The sequence below is a fragment of the Triturus cristatus genome, chromosome 6 (assembly GCF_964204655.1).
Source record: "Triturus cristatus chromosome 6, aTriCri1.1, whole genome shotgun sequence".
Taxonomy (NCBI): Eukaryota; Metazoa; Chordata; class Amphibia; order Caudata; family Salamandridae; genus Triturus; species Triturus cristatus.
In genome coordinates this window covers 1,854,029,733-1,854,047,311 of record NC_140589.1, presented here as the reverse complement: position 1 = coordinate 1,854,047,311, position 17,579 = coordinate 1,854,029,733, and the positions used below count along the sequence as shown (strand labels likewise).

The following is a 17,579-nucleotide window of genomic DNA, read 5'->3' as shown; positions in this document are numbered from 1 at the left end:
TCTCTGAGTGTGACCCTGTAGTTGTTGCTGCATGCCTATTTACTGTCTCCTCTGGCGCACTGCTAGGAGTGGAGGAAGGTGCTATCTCCGAGTGTGACCCTGTAGTTATTGCTGTATGTCTATTCACTGTCTCCTCTGACGCACTGCTAGAAGTGGAGGAAGGTGCTATCTCTGAGTGTGACTCTGTAGTTAGTGCTGCATGTCTATTCACTGTCTCCTCTGACGCACTGCTAGAAGTGGAGGAAGGTGCTATCTCTGAGTGTGACCCTGTAGTTATTGCTGCATGCCCATTCACGGTCTCCTCTGACGCATTGCTTGGTGTGGAGGAAGGTGCTATCTATGGATTTGACCCTGTAGTTATTGTTGCACGCCCATTCACTGCCTCCTGTGACGCACTGCTAAGTGCAGAGGAAGGTGCTGTCTCTGAGTGTGTCCCTGTCGCTATTGTTGCATGCCCTTTCACGGTCTCCTCTGACGCACTGCTAGGTGTGGAGCAAATGCACAATAGCATCCGGCCTTGCACTGATCTAAAGTCTGTTACCTCTGTAGGAAACAACTCTAACTTAAGATGTTATTACAAACATACTCTCTCTGCTTTTCTGAGGCAAGGGTTGGAGACAGAAAATAGAAACAAAATGAAGGTTAATCCTATTCACTGTTATAAAATCTTAATTGAAAAAACGAAGGGCCACATGTATCAAATATCTATTGTACATTCCTTAAATAGCGAATTTTAGGTAATCGTTATTGAAGGAACACAAAATGGTATGTAAGAAAATAGCGATTACCTGAGAGCGAATCCTAAAGATTTGCAATCGAAATTAGGTAATTGCTATTAGCTAATACTACTCCATACGTTCCCATGGGTCTAAAGGCCCATAGGTTATGAACGGTTTTGCATTAGCTAATTTGCAATTACCTAATTAGTAGTCGCAAATAAGGTATTGCAAAACCAAGGGTGTCTGGGGTCCAAAGGCCCCACTGAAGCACCCCCCAAAAGAGTTTGCACATAGAGTTCATACATGCCCTAGGGCCATGTGTGCACTACATGGTACTTTAAAAAATGCATTTTTGTGCATTTTACAAAATTTCATATGGTCACAATCGACTTGTAGTCGATGGTAACAGCATTTCCTAAATGCACAGTTTGCATCTAGAAATTGCTTGGTACATGTGCTTACAGAATCGCAAATTGTGAGTCCCTATTTGCAGTCACAATTTTATGTAATCGCCATATTTGGCAATTGCCTAAAATTGCTACTACAAACCCTTTGATACATCTTTTTTGATGGCTAGTTTGCATTCACAAATGGTCGAATTTAGCGATTCACACAGTTTGCCAATGCAAAATGATTTCATAACTGTGGCCCAAAGTAATTTCAACATTGTGGTGTGCCAACAAGAAACTAGTCTAAGGGTCCCCAAAGAGGACAGAAGGAAACATGTGAGAAAAACTCAGCTGAATAGGATCAGAGAGTATAACGTAAATCCAGAAACGTATCTAAAGCATGTAAGAATGTTACTGAAAACGGGCGTGCGAACACAACGGATGCATTGTAGCATTTGGCACAAACAAATTGCATTTTACAAGAAGTATCACAACACAAAGTTTCTAAAGGTAAAGGCAATTTATAGCGTGTAAATTGGGTACAAAGTCTCCACGAAGAGATGTAGCCATACCTGGGAAAATATGGGGCAATCCCGTAAAGTAGCTCTCAGTAACAGGAGGCAGACAGGAACACTTGCCACTGTGCCCAGCTGCAATGCCATGCCTACACTGGACATCATAGCAACACTGCCCACTGTTCTCACGAGCCCTGGCGCACTTTATTCTGACATGAGAATATTGTTGTGCTTATCAGAGTTACCGTACTTAACCAGGACTCATCTTTAATGAAGGCCCCTGGGCTCGACCCCATAGTCTTAAGTGCCTGGCCCCATGGCAGCTCTTCATGCTGGGCACATCAAAATAGCCCTACTAACCTGAGGTCCATAGGAACTCTACCGCTGCACACACCACTACTGCCACACTTAATTGGAGGTTATTACCATTCCTAAAGCGGGCCCCATAGTAAACAATGCCTTCTGCATACTAGTACGTTATGTTTTTTATGGTATGATATGATATGTTATGTTATGTGAATTTCTAAAGTGGTTTACTGGCCCAGGAGAGGGGCTTCCAGGCGCTGATCATTGATGTGACAAGGCAGAAATAAGTGTGCCCGGGCATCATAGAGAGGCTGAGAGCAGCAGGCCTTGGATTGCTTCCGAAAGCTCGAGTGGTATGAGATCTTTCTTGACTGAAGAGGCAGATAGTCCAGAAGGCCGGAGTCAGACTCGGAAGGCGCGTCCTCCCATCCTGGCCCTCCTGATGAGAAGGCTGGAGCCAGACTCGGAAGGGGCGTCCTCCCATCCTGGCCCTCCTGATGAGAAAGCCGGAGCCAGACTCAGAAGGGGCGTCCTCCCTTCCTGGCTCTCCTGATGAGAAGGCTGGTGACAGACTCGGAACGGGCGTCCTCCCATCCTGGCTCTCCTGATGAGAAGGCCGGAACCAGACTCGGAAGGGGCATCCTCCCATCCTGGCTCTGCTGATGAGAAGGCCGGAGCCAGGCTCAGAAGGGGCATCCTCCCATCCTGGCTCTCCTGATGAGAAGGCCGGAGCCAGACTCGGAAGGGGCGTCGTCCCATCCTGGTTCTCCTGATCAGAAGGCCGGAGCCAGACTCGGAAGGGGCGTCCTCCCATCCTGGCTCTCCTGATGAGAAGGCCGGAGCCGGATTTGGAAGGGGCGTCCTCCCATCCTGGCTCTCCTGATGAGAAGTCCGGAGCAAAATTTGGAAGGGGCGTCCTCCCATCCTGGCTCTCCAGATGAGAAGGCCGGAGCCAGACTCAGAAGGTGCGTCCTCCCATCCTGGCCCTCCTGATGAGAATGCCGGAGCCAGACTCGGAGGGGGCGTCCTCCCATCCTGGCTCTCCTAATGCGGGGACAAGGGCCCAATCCAAGTGTGAGAGTGTGAGGCTCCAGTAGGCAGATATGGCCCCATCAAGGCAGCCACACTGGGGCCCTGCTTGTAAAGGGTCCTTACGAGCGAGACATAGAGCTCTGAACTGCGCACGCGTCTCGATGGGCAGCCAATGAAGCTTGCCGAGGAGTCGAGAAACGGAGCAGACTTTGGGCCTGAAGGAATTTACTCACTCGAGCTCCCGCTGAGTATTCCCATTCGCATTTGGGGCACCTGCCCGCTGTGCTCATAGGTAATGCCATGTGTGACCTCCGGCGCTCTCTCTGCTATACCCTCATCATCTTGCTGGTGTACTCTCCTGAATGTATAGCAAGAGCGAGACTGGAGTCCAGGGGCTCTCCCAGAGGCCTCTCTGCTCAGTATGTACTCCTCGCGCTTCTTGCAATGGAGGCATGGCCTCGCGCATCACACAGGTGTCCTCTCACTGCAGAAGGCGAAAATGAGGCACGCGCATTCAGATGGCTTCGATTTTGTTCTTATGATTTTATATTAAATTCAAAACTTTTTTTTACAGTTATTGTAAAGCCAGGAAAGTGTGAGAAGATCGCTCAAGCACCATGTTTTGCACCAGATGTGAATGCATGCGACACTGACGATGACTGCCCCAGGGATCAGAAGTGCTGCCAGGTGCATTGCATGTACGAGTGCACGAATCCTGTGACAGGTACATGTGTTTCGATGTTGAACTGTCTGATGTTGGTGTAAAATAATGACTTGTATCTCAGCTGAGCCTGACCTTGAAAGGGGCGGTCTCATCCTGCACGTGAATTTCTAAAGTGGTTTACTGGCCCAGGAGAGGGGCTTCCAGGCGCTGATCATTGATGTGACAAGGCAGAAAAAAGTGTGCCCGGGCATCATAGAGAGGCTGAGAGCAGCAGGCCTTGGATTGCTTCCGAAAGCTCGAGTGGTATGAGATCTTTCTTGACTGAAGAGGCAGATAGTCCAGAAGGCCGGAGTCAGACTCGGAAGGCGCGTCCTCCCATCCTGGCCCTCCTGATGAGAAGGCTGGAGCCAGACTCGGAAGGGGCGTCCTCCCATCCTGGCCCTCCTGATGAGAAAGCCGGAGCCAGACTCAGAAGGGGCGTCCTCCCTTCCTGGCTCTCCTGATGAGAAGGCTGGTGCCAGACTCGGAACGGGCGTCCTCCCATCCTGGCTCTCCTGATGAGAAGGCCGGAGCCAGACTCGGAAGGGGCATCCTCCCATCCTGGCTCTGCTGATGAGAAGGCCGGAGCCAGGCTCGGAAGGGGCATCCTCCCATCCTGGCTCTCCTGATGAGAAGGCCGGAGCCAGACTCGGAAGGGGCGTCGTCCCATCCTGGTTCTCCTGATCAGAAGGCCGGAGCCAGACTCGGAAGGGGCGTCCTCCCATCCTGGCTCTCCTGATGAGAAGGCCGGAGCCGGATTTGGAAGGGGCGTCCTCCCATCCTGGCTCTCCTGATGAGAAGTCCGGAGCAAGATTTGGAAGGGGCGTCCTCCCATCCTGGCTCTCCAGATGAGAAGGCCGGAGCCAGACTCAGAAGGTGCGTCCTCCCATCCTGGCCCTCCTGATGAGAATGCCGGAGCCAGACTCGGAGGGGGCGTCCTCCCATCCTGGCTCTCCTAATGCGGGGACAAGGGCCCAATCCAAGTGTGAGAGTGTGAGGCTCCAGTAGGCAGATATGGCCCCATCAAGGCAGCCACACTGGGGCCCTGCTTGTAAAGGGTCCTTACGAGCGAGACATAGAGCTCTGAACTGCGCACGCGTCTCGATGGGCAGCCAATGAAGCTTGCCGAGGAGTCGAGAAACGGAGCAGACTTTGGGCCTGAAGGAATTTACTCACTCGAGCTCCCGCTGAGTATTCCCATTCGCATTTGGGGCACCTGCCCGCTGTGCTCATGGGTAATGCCATGTGTGACCTCCGGCGCTCTCTCTGCTATACCCTCATCATCTTGCTGGTGTACTCTCCTGAATGTATAGCAAGAGCGAGACTGGAGTCCAGGGGCTCTCCCAGAGGCCTCTCTGCTCAGTATGTACTCCTCGCGCTTCTTGCAATGGAGGCATGGCCTCGCGCATCACACAGGTGTCCTCTCACTGCAGAAGGCGAAAATGAGGCACGCGCATTCAGATGGCTTCGATTTTGTTCTTATGATTTTATATTAAATTCAAAACTTTTTTTTACAGTTATTGTAAAGCCAGGAAAGTGTGAGAAGATCGCTCAAGCACCATGTTTTGCACCAGATGTGAATGCATGCGACACTGACGATGACTGCCCCAGGGATCAGAAGTGCTGCCAGGTGCATTGCATGTACGAGTGCACGGATCCTGTGACAGGTACATGTGTTTCGATGTTGAACTGTCTGATGTTGGTGTAAAATAATGACTTGTATCTCAGCTGAGCCTGACCTTGAAAGGGGCGGTCTCATCCTGCACGTGCGAAAAGCCCTACTTGTAATATTCACGATACTGCCTTACTTCTTCTACCTGGAACATGGAACTGACTGCACAGAGTGAACATCTGCCGAGAAGCTCCTACATGTGTACTTCTTATGCGTGCTACACAACTGGCCACAGCAACAATTCTAGGTTTATGATTTATGTTAAACGCTCCTTCCTCAAGAGAGTGTGAGGGAATGCACCGAGCTGCACTAACAGGATTCACTTTGGTAAAAGTTGGTAGAAGATCACGTCCAGATGTGGTTAGCTCTGCAGGTAAAGGCAGCCTTGCAGTGTAGCTCTGCCATGCTTGCTCACCCTGGAGTGTGGCTTGCCTGGGGATGAGCTCCTTCATCCCTGAAGGGATGTGCTCCACATTTGCACACCACTGACCAGGCCACATTCAGGGTCCTCAGGAAGAAGCTCCCGCAGACCCCTGGCTGACCATCTTGTGCCTCAAGCATCCACTCAGAGGGTCCGAATGAGTCTTACAATCTTATATTCCAACTCCTTTTTTAGACTCCGACTCTGAGAGCGCTCCTTCTACCTATTCAGGGGAGGGTCACCGTCCCATATGTAATAGTAATGATGTCACTACACACTGTAGAGCCATCGCTCAGATCTACAATCGGAAACATCATATAATCATATTTGCTCTATGATCTGGTTGAAGTGGCTGCAATATCTGAAAAAACAATGACTTCCAAATTTCTAAGAATGGATTTTTTGGGGTTCATTACCCAAAACATTAACCACAATTCTGGCAAGATTCTTGAGGATTATGGGGCATTTTTCTGAGCTCTGAGAGAGCGCCTTACACATTAGAGTGCTTATCCCTCAAGACACGAGCCTGGCACGGATCAGTATGACAACATTTACTTCACCCATCACCTGCTCGCCCCTTCCCTAGGAGGGGTCATAACATGGCAGGCGTGTGAGGGTGGACAGCAACAATCAGAGAAACTACTGTTAGAGCAGATTTATTAATTCAACTCTTAATGTTCATTTCTGTATGTTTGCGGGAGCATTACCAAGCTGCTAACCAGAACTACCAGGCCTTTCTGCTTTGCAATGACAGTCGCACACAGCATGAGTTTTAGATGAGTGAAGGTTCCTGTTTGCTTGTTACTCTCTCCACAGTTTCTTCCTTATTAAACAGATGTGTAGTGCTGTGCAGACACAAAACGCCATTCTTTTATGTTGCGTCCTCTCAGGCAGCCCCAGGAGACCTCGAGCACCCCCTCAGTATCCTCCCCGGTCCTGGAGGCTGTCAGGGAGGTTGCTAGGTGAGGTTCTGCTGTGTGTGTCGATTGTGCAGTTGCAGATATATTAGCACCTGTTGCTGTGTCTTTGTTCCCTGCACGTGTCTCAAGAGCTTTTGGACACCTCCTACACAGCAACATAGATCTAGTGTAGGAAACAATTCATAAACCTGTGCATGGGAAAATGTATTTGCGATCAGCTGATAAGAGGGCATCAGCACATGTCTGAGCGTGGACTTTGGTGTACAGTAAACAGCCAACATGTGAACTCCTTGTGCAGTCTGTTGATTCCAACAGCTGGCCCTCGCCCAGCCTGCACCTCCCTTCCTAATGGAACTGCTTGTGCAGTCTGTTGATTCCAACAGCTGGCCCTCGCCCAGCCTGCACCTCCCTTCCTAATGGAACTGCTTGTGCAGTCTGTTGATTCCAACATCTGGCCCTCGCCCAGCCTGCACCTCCCTTCCTAATGGAACTGCTTGTGCAGTCTGTTGAATCCAACAGCTGGCCCTCGCCCAGCCTGCACCTCCCCTCCTAATGGAACTGCTTGTGCAGTCTGTTGATTCCAACAGCTGGCCCTCGCCCAGCCTGCACCTCCCTTCCTAATGGAACTGCTTGTGCAGTCTGTTGATTCCAACAGCTGGCCCTCGCCGAGCCTGCACCTCCCTTCCTAATGGAACTGCTTGTGCAGTCTGTTTATTCCAACAGCTGGCCCTCGCCCAGCCTGTACCTCCCTTCCTAATGGATCTGCTTGTGCAGTCTGTTGATTCCAACAGCTGGCCCTCGCCCAGCCTGCACCTCCCTTCCTAATGGAACTGCTTGTGCAGTCTGTTGATTCCAACAGCTGGCCCTCGCCCAGCCTGCACCTCCCTTCCTAATGGAACTCCTTGTGCAGTCTGTTGATTCCAACAGCTGGCCCTCGCCCAGCCTGCACCTCCCTTCCTAATGGAACTGCTTGTGCAGTCTGTTGAATCCAACAGCTGGCCCTCGCCCAGCCTGCACCTCCCTTCCTATAGGAACTGCTTGTGCAGTCTGTTGATTCCAACAGCTGGCCCTCGCCCAGCCTGCACCTCCCTTCCTAATGGAACTGCTTGTGCAGTCTGTTGATTCCAACAGCTGGCCCTCGCCGAGCCTGCACCTCCCTTCCTAATGGAACTGCTTGTGCAGTCTGTTTATTCCAACAGCTGGCCCTCGCCCAGCCTGCACCTCCCTTCCTAATGGAACTGCTTGTGCAGTCTGTTGATTCCAACAGCTGGCCCTCGCCCAGCCTGCACCTCCCTTCCTAATGGAACTCCTTGTGCAGTCTGTTGATTCCAACAGCTGGCCCTCGCCGAGCCTGCACCTCCCTTCCTAATGGATCTCCTTGTGCAGTCTGTTGATTCCAACAGCTGGCCCTCGCCCAGCCTGCACCTCCCTTCCTAATGGAACTGCTTGTGCAGTCTGTTGAATCCAACAGCTGGCCCTCGCCCAGCCTGCACCTCCCTTCCTAATGGAACTGCTTGTGCAGTCTGTTGATTCCAACAGCTGGCCCTCGCCCAGCCTGCACCTCCCTTCCTAATGGAACTGCTTGTGCAGTCTGTTGATTCCAACAGCTGGCCCTCGCCGAGCCTGCACCTCCCTTCCTAATGGAACTGCTTGTGCAGTCTGTTGATTCCAACAGCTGGCCCTCGCCCAGCCTGCACCTCCCTTCCTAATGGAACTGCTTGTGCAGTCTGTTGATTCCAACAGCTGGCCCTCGCCCAGCCTGCACCTCCCTTCCTAACGGAACTCCTTGTGCAGTCTGTTGATTCCAACAGCTGGCCCTCGCCGAGCCTGCACCTCCCTTCCTAATGGATCTGCTTGTGCAGTCTGTTGATTCCAACAGCTGGCCCTCGCCCAGCCTGCAGCTCCCTTCCTAATGGAACTGCTTGTGCAGTCTGTTGAATCCAACAGCTGGCCCTCGCCCAGCCTGCACCTCCCTTCCTAATGGAACTGCTTGTGCAGTCTGTTGATTCCAACAGCTGACCCTCGCCCAGCCTGCACCTCCCTTCCTAATGGAACTGCTTGTGCAGTCTGTTGATTCCAACAGCTGGCCCTCGCCCAGCCTGCACCTCCCTTCCTAATGGAACTGCTTGTGCAGTCTGTTGATTCCAACAGCTGGCCCTCGCCCAGCCTGCACCTCCCTTCCTAATGGAACTGCTTGTGCAGTCTGTTGATTCCAACAGCTGGCCCTCGCCCAGCCTGCACCTACCTTCCTAATGGAACTCCTTGTGCAGTCTGTTGATTCCAACAGCTGGCCCTCGCTGAGCCTGCACCTCCCTTCCTAATGAAACTGCTTGTGCAGTCTGTTGAATCCAACAGCTGGCCCTCGCCCAGCCTGCACCTCCCTTCCTAATGGAACTGCTTGTGCAGTCTGTTGATTCCAACAGCTGGCCCTCGCCCAGCCTGCACCTCCCTTCCTAATGGAACTGCTTGTGCAGTCTGTTGATTCCAACAGCTGGCCCTCGCCCAGCCTGCACCTCCCTTCCTAATGGAACTCCTTGTGCAGTCTGTTGATTCCAACAGCTGGCCCTCGCCCAGCCTGCACCTCCCTTCCTAATGGAACTGCTTGTGCAGTCTGTTGATTCCAACAGCTGACCCTCGCCCAGCCTGCACCTCCCTTCCTAATGGAACTGCTGGCTCATCTTCCCAAGGTTAGACGGTGGGCTTTGGTTTGAGCCAGAATGGTGGGTGTGCACCAGTGCAAAGACCATGGAACTCCCTGTAGCCTGTGAAGCTGTCCTCAACCCTAGTCTCAGTGATCTCCCGAGAGGGACACTGACTGATACAGCCAGTGTGAAGTTCACCACAACTGTGCAATGTGACTTCTGAGACATATAAAATGATAAGTGCAATAAAAACATTAAGAAATGAACCTGTGGTTAGAAAGAGGCTGGTGGCCTGGTTTTGATTTCAGGGGTAATATGTACTACTATGTGTAAGGAAGTACGTTTCTTCGTATTAAAAGTAAAGCAACTCCAAATGTTAAAATTAAAGCCTAGTAGCCCCCGATAGCCCTGTAATTCCCCACCACGTGCAGAAGTCGAGGATGAACCATACCTGCGTAGATGAGTCACATGGTACTGCTTTTGTTGAAATGTAAATGAAAACACTGCAGTTAAATGCCCTCACTTTTTAATGTAGTTTTCCTAAGACAAGCACTTACCGGGGACTTAACATCAGGGTGCTGAAACTAACACAGCGCGGTGCCGCAAGTCATTTAGATGCTCCGTACTATGTTAGCTTTAAAGCACAGGGATGCAACATATTTACAACAATATGCTGCATCTATGTGCTTCCTCCTGCGCTGGTGCACAAACTGCTGCCATGCGCCGGCGTAGGATCCTTTGCACCATGGTGCAAGGTTGCCTGCGTCACGGGGAGATAGTTTTTGTGCAGGAAAGGACACCTCCCTGCACTGAAACAATGAATTGAGGGAATTTCCTCTTCCAATGCATGCTGTAGAATGCAGCATGCATTGAAAGAGGAAAAAAAGAAGGAGAAATGAAAACATTTCTCCTCGTTGCACCTGGCTACGCATTCTGACGCATTTCCAGAATTACGATTGCTCGTAAATCTGGAAATGCATCACTGGACATGGGTGTTGCGTGGGAACACCCACAGCAACACTCATGTCACACACCTAGCACGCAAAGTGTTGCTTAAGAAGGGGCAATATTTACAAGCACAGGTAAAGTCACGCAGGATGGTTTTACGTGTGCTTGTATATGTCACTCAGCTGGTTGTGCTGCAGGTGCGTCATGCAACGTAACGCACCGGCGGCACAAGAGGCTTGTAAATCTGTCCCCAGATGTATGTATCGATGAGCTGCAATCAGAATATTGTTGCATACCTAAATACTGATGATTCCATGGAGAGGCACCTTGAAAACTAAGTGGATCACTGTGACAGTCATACACGCACAGGCAACAACTAAAGGGAGGCACTGCTGGGGTGCACCCAGAGGGGAGTATGGGGCCGCAGACCAGACACACAGAGAATGGCAGGAGTGGACACATCCGAGAGTAAAGAGATGCAAGCACAGACGCAGCAAGCAAGTGAGGCGGGGGAGGTAGCCACTAAGGTGAGGACTACATGAAACTGGTCCACCAATAAGAATAGTAATGGACACCATTGTAACCTGTAAGGAAGTGCCATGTATGCAAAGGACAGCCCAGCCAACCAATGGTAATACTTGAAAACTTCATAGGAGCAAGCGACTGAAAGCTGACTCGAAGTGCCCACTCTCTGTGTGTACTTCTTACAGGTATATTTAATGTATATCAACTGCTAAGTACTGTGTTGCGAGGTGACAACAACTCCCAATACTGGAATAAACACAAAGAATCTTTTTGCCAATGCAAAGACTGTATTTTCTAACTAATTGTCCTTCTCAGGCTATCTCTGGAATTTTTCTCAAATGCCTGTTCGCAGGCAGGCCCTTTTATACAAATTAATACAATAATTTATTACACATAGTAAATAATCGTTAACTTGCAAGTTACAGACTTCTAACAATCCTTAATGATAGAGCAATCTTTGGCCTATGACCGCGCTTGTGTTTTATGGTAGATGCAGTTTACTTGAAGTGCGTGCTGGAAACATTGTGGGTCTGAAATCTTTGTGTGCTTGCACCTTAGTTTCTTCCCTGCACCCATTGTTTAATTAAGCACCTGGGTGCTCTGGGCTAATTTGATTATGAACCCATTGTCAAATCAGGCCACAGTCTGATTGACAGCTCGGTGTGTGCCAGGGGACATGTCTGCTGATGTTGTAAATGCTTTCAAGTATGTTAGAGTTGGCCATTAACTGGAAACCCTTTCAAGTTTTCTATGCCACTACATTCTTGAATTAACTTTTCATCTTGTTCTTGTCAGTGTGAGAGTTGGGCTTAAACTGGTTCTTAACCATGAACAGCTGGGTGGTTTCTGCTTGGGCTTGAATTGTGTGATATTTTCATATTTCATATTTTATAAAGCATGTTAATTTATTACAACATTCCCCCCCTCTAGTTGATATTTTAACTACTTAATTTAGATTTTGGTCTGTTCTTGGTACCAGGTGATGAATACACGTTGCCCTGGGAATCTAATACTTGTGTTGCCGTCCTAACTGAAAACATCATTCCCGCCTTGGTGCCTATTCTCACAATACATGCCAGAATTACTTGTATTACTCAGAATATTAGTAGTAGGACCATAGTTGTTGGCAACAAGTCCCCCAACAGTCCTGACATCCAGGATGGCAGCAATCCAAACCAGCCACCGAAATAACTATCTGGGGAACCTCCTTCATCTATCACTTTAGTCTGTAAATGATACAGTGTATGTATTGCCTCTGACAAAGTTCCATTTTCTGCATCATTTGATGGAATGAACGTTCATTTTCTTGCACACCACTGCCTGCATGGCTGTCATAAGGTCAAGTACATAACAGTGTTGTAGAACTATTATTTGTATGTCATGTAGTTCTTCTTTTATGGCATTGACGCCATCGTTAGTAGTGTTGAAGACTTTGAGGAGCTCCCACCTTGAAATCTAGAGCCAATGAGCTGTTGCTTTAGCCTGAACAAACCCCAGTTTGGTGTTAACTGGGCATACAGTAGGTCTCCATACTGCCAGAACAAATCCATGAGGCTGGAGGCGCCCCCTTGCATGTCGGCATGGAATACTGTGGTCCTACAACCAATATTCTGGGCTACGTGTATGGTGCCATTTCCCCAGAAACATAAGGAGGCAGAAGTTAGTCTCATGACAATGCTATCTACCCAAGTGTAATATGAGATGGTTCCCTCCCAGGTAGAGGTACATTTCCCTATTGCATCCTGGCTGACATCAGTACCATTCCATAAAGACATGGCCCGTCAGTAAAATTCAATGTTGGGATGCCACTGGTCGTGGGCAAAGACTGACCCTGTCACCCTAAACCCTGGCCTTCAAACACAGTCTGGGGATAATGGACTTGCAAAATATGTGTTACACTCAGCTGGTGGGTGTGTTACTCCTAGAAATCCTAGATCTAGGACCAACTGGGTCCAATGTATAGTGGTGGAGCGGCCTGTCTTTCTCATGCCTGATATTTCTTCCCTGATGTCCTGCCTATGTGTGGGAATGTATAGTACTTCTGGTAAAGTGTCACATGTTGTGGCATTAACTAGGAAGTGTACTACCTTTACACGTGTTAAGTGCATTTGGCCCATAATGCTATACAAATGAAGATGTAAACAACATTGAGCTATGTCTGGGGGTACTTCTTTCGTGGAGTGCAGTCTATCTTGACCATTCGCATGAGAAAATTGGAAGCACACGAAGCATGACCTATTTCTGACATGCGCTGATGCCACATGTTATCTGACAATATAGCGTGGGCATTATGAGTCACATTGTAATTAGAGAGCTCTCTCCTGATGTGGAAAACCTTGGAATCAGAGGTTACTTTACTAGCAAAGAGTAGAAAGAGTAGACTTGAAAGATAAAAAAGAAGTCCAAAAAGAAAAATAAATATCTTTTAAGCTGTCCTTTAAAAAAATTGTCCAAAAGCATATTTGGAGGGGGGCTTTCATGACTACCTTTTTAGCCCCCCCCCCCTTGTTCCATTTGCATTGTTCATTGTTTTGGTCGAGAACCTGGGTTGAGATGCACATGCCTGTGGTGTATCTAGGGTTTCCTGCCATCCACCTTGAGGGCGGTTGGTGTGACCATGGTGACTGTTGTGGTAAATAATTTAATTACCGGGACTTAATTTGATACAGAAACATAATAAAACAGCTCAGTAAATAAGAGGCAGAATCCGGGGTATTAGAGGTTCGGAATGGGCTTTATTCCAATGGTCGATTATAATCGGTTGCTCCAAGTTCCGTCACCACGAAGGTTCAGGAAGTGAAGTACATACATTATTGACAAGAAATCGCTTTTATAGAACATACATTACAATGAAACAAATGCGGGAGGCGTAACAATTGATAAGGAAGATAATAATTCACATGCGTAACCGAAAATGGGCGTAATGAGGAGTAAAAAGGAACATAATTGGTTATGACGTCATATATAGGTGGATCTATAAGATTATACTTGGCATAGAGGCGCGCGCAGCAGCATGACGTGTGATTGACGTGCAACTAGGGGGTGAAGGGGACTTGACATTTAGCTCTACATGTGGCGACAGAAGTCTGGAGGGTCAAGTCAACCTAATCCCAAATCATATCTAACATCCTATGTTTAAAGAACTAAGTTATCCAAAAGAGAGGTCTCTTCGAGTAGAATCTTATTCTATACTGACTATACTGACCATTAGTGCGTGTACAAGCGTCTAAGTGTCTACACTAGATGCGAGGGCGGAAATCTTCCATAGCAATAGGGCTATGAATTACTTTCATAAAGACAGAGAAGCCGAGCCTTTGCTCGGTAGCTGGAAGAATGTTTACTTAAACTGCTAGACAGGAATGCATCGGGCAGAGAACGAAACAGATAACTCGGAGGTGAAATACAGTTTTTGGCAGGCAGCAGGCTTCGTGAGCCGCGCAGAGAATGAGACAAAGTTCATGGTCACGGACGCAGGCTCAGACTGGAGCTTTCAAAGGCAGAAGGCAAGAAGAGTTTGATGACAGAATCAGGGCCTACTTGCCTGGACTGTAAAATGGCATAAGTGAACCATATAAAGCCGGTGGCCTTTCATACTTAGGAATGGAATATCCGGCCTATTCATGGCGGATCTGACAGAGGACATGTTGACGGTGGACGCACATGTATTTGCGTCTTCATAACTGGAACTGGAGGGAACATACATGTACTTATGATTCATACATGGAACCGTTGGGGTCCAAGATAGGGGACATAACTGATCAGAAAAATCCATATTTCCACATTCCCTCCTTGTCCCCTACTTGCCCGTTAAGAGATATCAATCTTCATCAATCCATTGATCTGTTCATATAACATCATTTGTTCTTCTTTCTTCTTCCGTGACGAATGAAATCTTGGTGGTGGAATACACGATGTGGCACACAGACCACAGATCGCTGGTCCACATTGTAGACATAGACAGCAACTGAATAATATGAGAAGGCCAATACCTAGGAAAGATAGGACCTTCCATCCAAAGGTAGACAATACACTCCAAAACCAACCGGACCAAGTCCAGGTGCCTGGGTTCTGGTGTATCTGGCTTACAATCTTATGAAGGCGAGTTATGGCTTTATATACAGATGGCGAATTTTCTGGTATGAAAATGCAACAGCTTGATCCGATGACCCTACAAGCTCCGCCCCTATCGGCCAGGATGACGTCAAGGACAAGACGATTTTGAAGCACAACAATCCGCATAGCAGACTGCTCTTCTGTTAAATTGCCTAAGGCGGAAATAGTTTCGTTCACTACTGCTTCAAGGGTTCTAGTTAATCTACGTATCAGCTTACTATTAGTAACGGTACCTATATAGGGGAAGAGACCTTTATTGAAATCTGTGTATTTTTCCCATGCTGTTTCAGTATAATCGACTATCGGGAGATCTCTCCTTACTCTATTATATACTAAATGAATATTTCTGTGATAATCAGGAGGAGCTAGAAAAACAGGTGGCAAAAGGAATCCAATATAGCAAGTACCATCCCAATCTAGAGGCAAACGTACATATGCCGTCTGACCACATATGAAATAAGAATGGCGGAAAGCTCTAAATGTAGACTTGCCTTGATCACTAAATTCTACTACAGTGGTGCATTTACTATGGCCCATATGTATGGAACCATTTTTCCTTACACATAGTTCACCCTTTACTGGAAATATTGACATAGCGGGCAAAATTGGAGTAGCTTCGGATTCGACATTTAGGATCATAAGATTAAGCGTAAAATTACCTAATCCATACACTTCGTTTTCTAGATCAGTTCCTGTTCTCTGGAGAAGTCCCTCCTTGTTAGGGTAGCAGACCTTAAGCAAAACTAGGTTCAAATTTCCCCATACCCAGTTATCTTGATAAACTGCAGAATTCGAATCTAGAGAATTAATTAAACTAAACCATGCTCCACAGGAGCCGTTGTGTGTGAACGGGTATGGAAAGAGAGGTAGAATTCCTTTATAATTCTGATAGGGAGGGAGTCGGCCACATATCCAGCAATTTGTAGCATTGCTAACCTGATGGGAATGATGTAACATACTGATAAACGTGTTATTGCGCAGCGCAAATCTATAAGACAACTCAAGCGGAGGTAATTCACTAAAAGAATGTTCAGCAGTAACATTGTAAATATGTCTAGAAATAGGGTAATATATGTGCAACAATATACTTGCAGTAATTATTAAAAGACTTAAGAAAAACAAGATTAATAATGTCACTATGCAATGACTACGCAGTGATTTACAGTACGCCTGTCGTTTCAACATTTTCCGGGTGTTTTCTCTAATCAGGTCCAAGGGATACATGTCAGAGACAATTCAACCGCTTCACCTTGGAGAGGACTTAAACAATCAAATTGCTTGACTGATTGGGCCTAAGCTTTAGTTTATAGTGTTCGGAATTACTTTGTTCAACAAAAGGAAGTTTTGAGTCAATGGGTGAAGTCACACGAGGTGGGGTATTCACATCTGCTGGTAGTCCATGAAATTTCTTGATATGACTTGAATGAATCCATCCTTTTCTGCCCTCGATCTTCACGGCTGTTCTTGTGGTGAGCAACACCAGCTGAGGCGACCTCCACCTAGGTTCCAGCTGAGTCTTTCGATCAAAGTTCCTCACGAGGACCAAGTCTCCCGGAACCACGTCATGGGGTTTCACCTCAGTGTTGTCAGGAAAAGCTGCAGCTACCTGTGAACGACAAGATTGTAGTGCAGACATCAAGGAAGCCAAGTAATCTGTCAGCATATTACAGTCAATATCAGTTATTTTGCGTGGTATAGGCGTCCCCCACATATTTGGTGGTCTGCCGAAGATCACTTCATACGGGGATAGCCCTGTTCGAGAATGTGCTACCATTCTCATGTAAAAGAGTGCAACTGGTAATGCTACTACCCAGTCGACACCTTTCTCTCTGCATATTTTGGACAATCTGATTTTCAGTATCTGATTATGTCTTTCTACGAGACCTGCTGCCTCGGGGTGTCGAACACAGTGGAATTTCCACTGATATCCTAACAGAAGTGAAACATGTTTCATTAATTCGGATGAGAACGGCTGGCCGTTATCTGAGTGAACAACACGTGGTAAACCGTATCGTGGGAAGAATTCTCGAACCAACTGTTTGGCAGTAGTCGGGGCAGTGTAATCTGAAACCGGGTATGCCTCCGTCCAACGGGAAAGAGCACAAACAACTACGAGAACATATTTGAATCCTCGACATCGTTCCATCTGGATATAATCCATCTGTAGGACTTCAAAAGGGTGATCAGGAGGATGAAATCCACCCTGTTCTACGGGAACGCTTTTTCCTGGGTTGAACTGGCAACAGATCATACAGGTACGAACTTTTTGTTTGGCTGCTGCTCGCAAATGTTTATTGAACCAAATGTGTTGAATGCTGTCTAGCATAGCTTTTTCTCCTAGATGTGCTGGACTATGTATAGTGTTAATTATAACTTGGACCATTGAATCAGGAAGGAACCACACAGACTTTTCCTTCATCATCCATCCTTGGTCCGTTTGGATCCCTCCTAATTCAGTCCATTTCTTTATTTCGTCTGGTGTAGCATGTGTCTGTATGTCAATTACGTCAAGAGTAGGATCTTTAACCGTCATACAATGTGTCGGCGTCGGGACTATTGTCTTTGTCATGTCGGATGTTTGAGTTTGAGCAGTCTGTTTAGCTGTTCTGTCGGCTAGATCATTGCCTTGAGAAATGATATCAGTAACTTTCGTATGAGCTTTACATTTCATGAT

The 17,579-nt window shown here is 47.7% G+C and overlaps 1 protein-coding gene across 2 annotated transcripts in view; it reads left to right on the top strand.

The window, feature by feature from the left end:
• Nucleotides 1-17,579, top strand: part of LOC146822197 (uncharacterized) — a 331,935-nt gene that overhangs the window by 99,709 nt on the left and 214,647 nt on the right. For both annotated transcript variants that reach the window (XM_085609434.1, XM_085609435.1), the window contains exons 2-3: nucleotides 3,536-3,685; nucleotides 5,182-5,331. In XM_085609434.1, coding sequence (XP_085465560.1) covers nucleotides 3,536-3,685; nucleotides 5,182-5,331 — 300 coding nt within the window. The remainder of the gene's footprint in view (nucleotides 1-3,535; nucleotides 3,686-5,181; nucleotides 5,332-17,579) is intronic.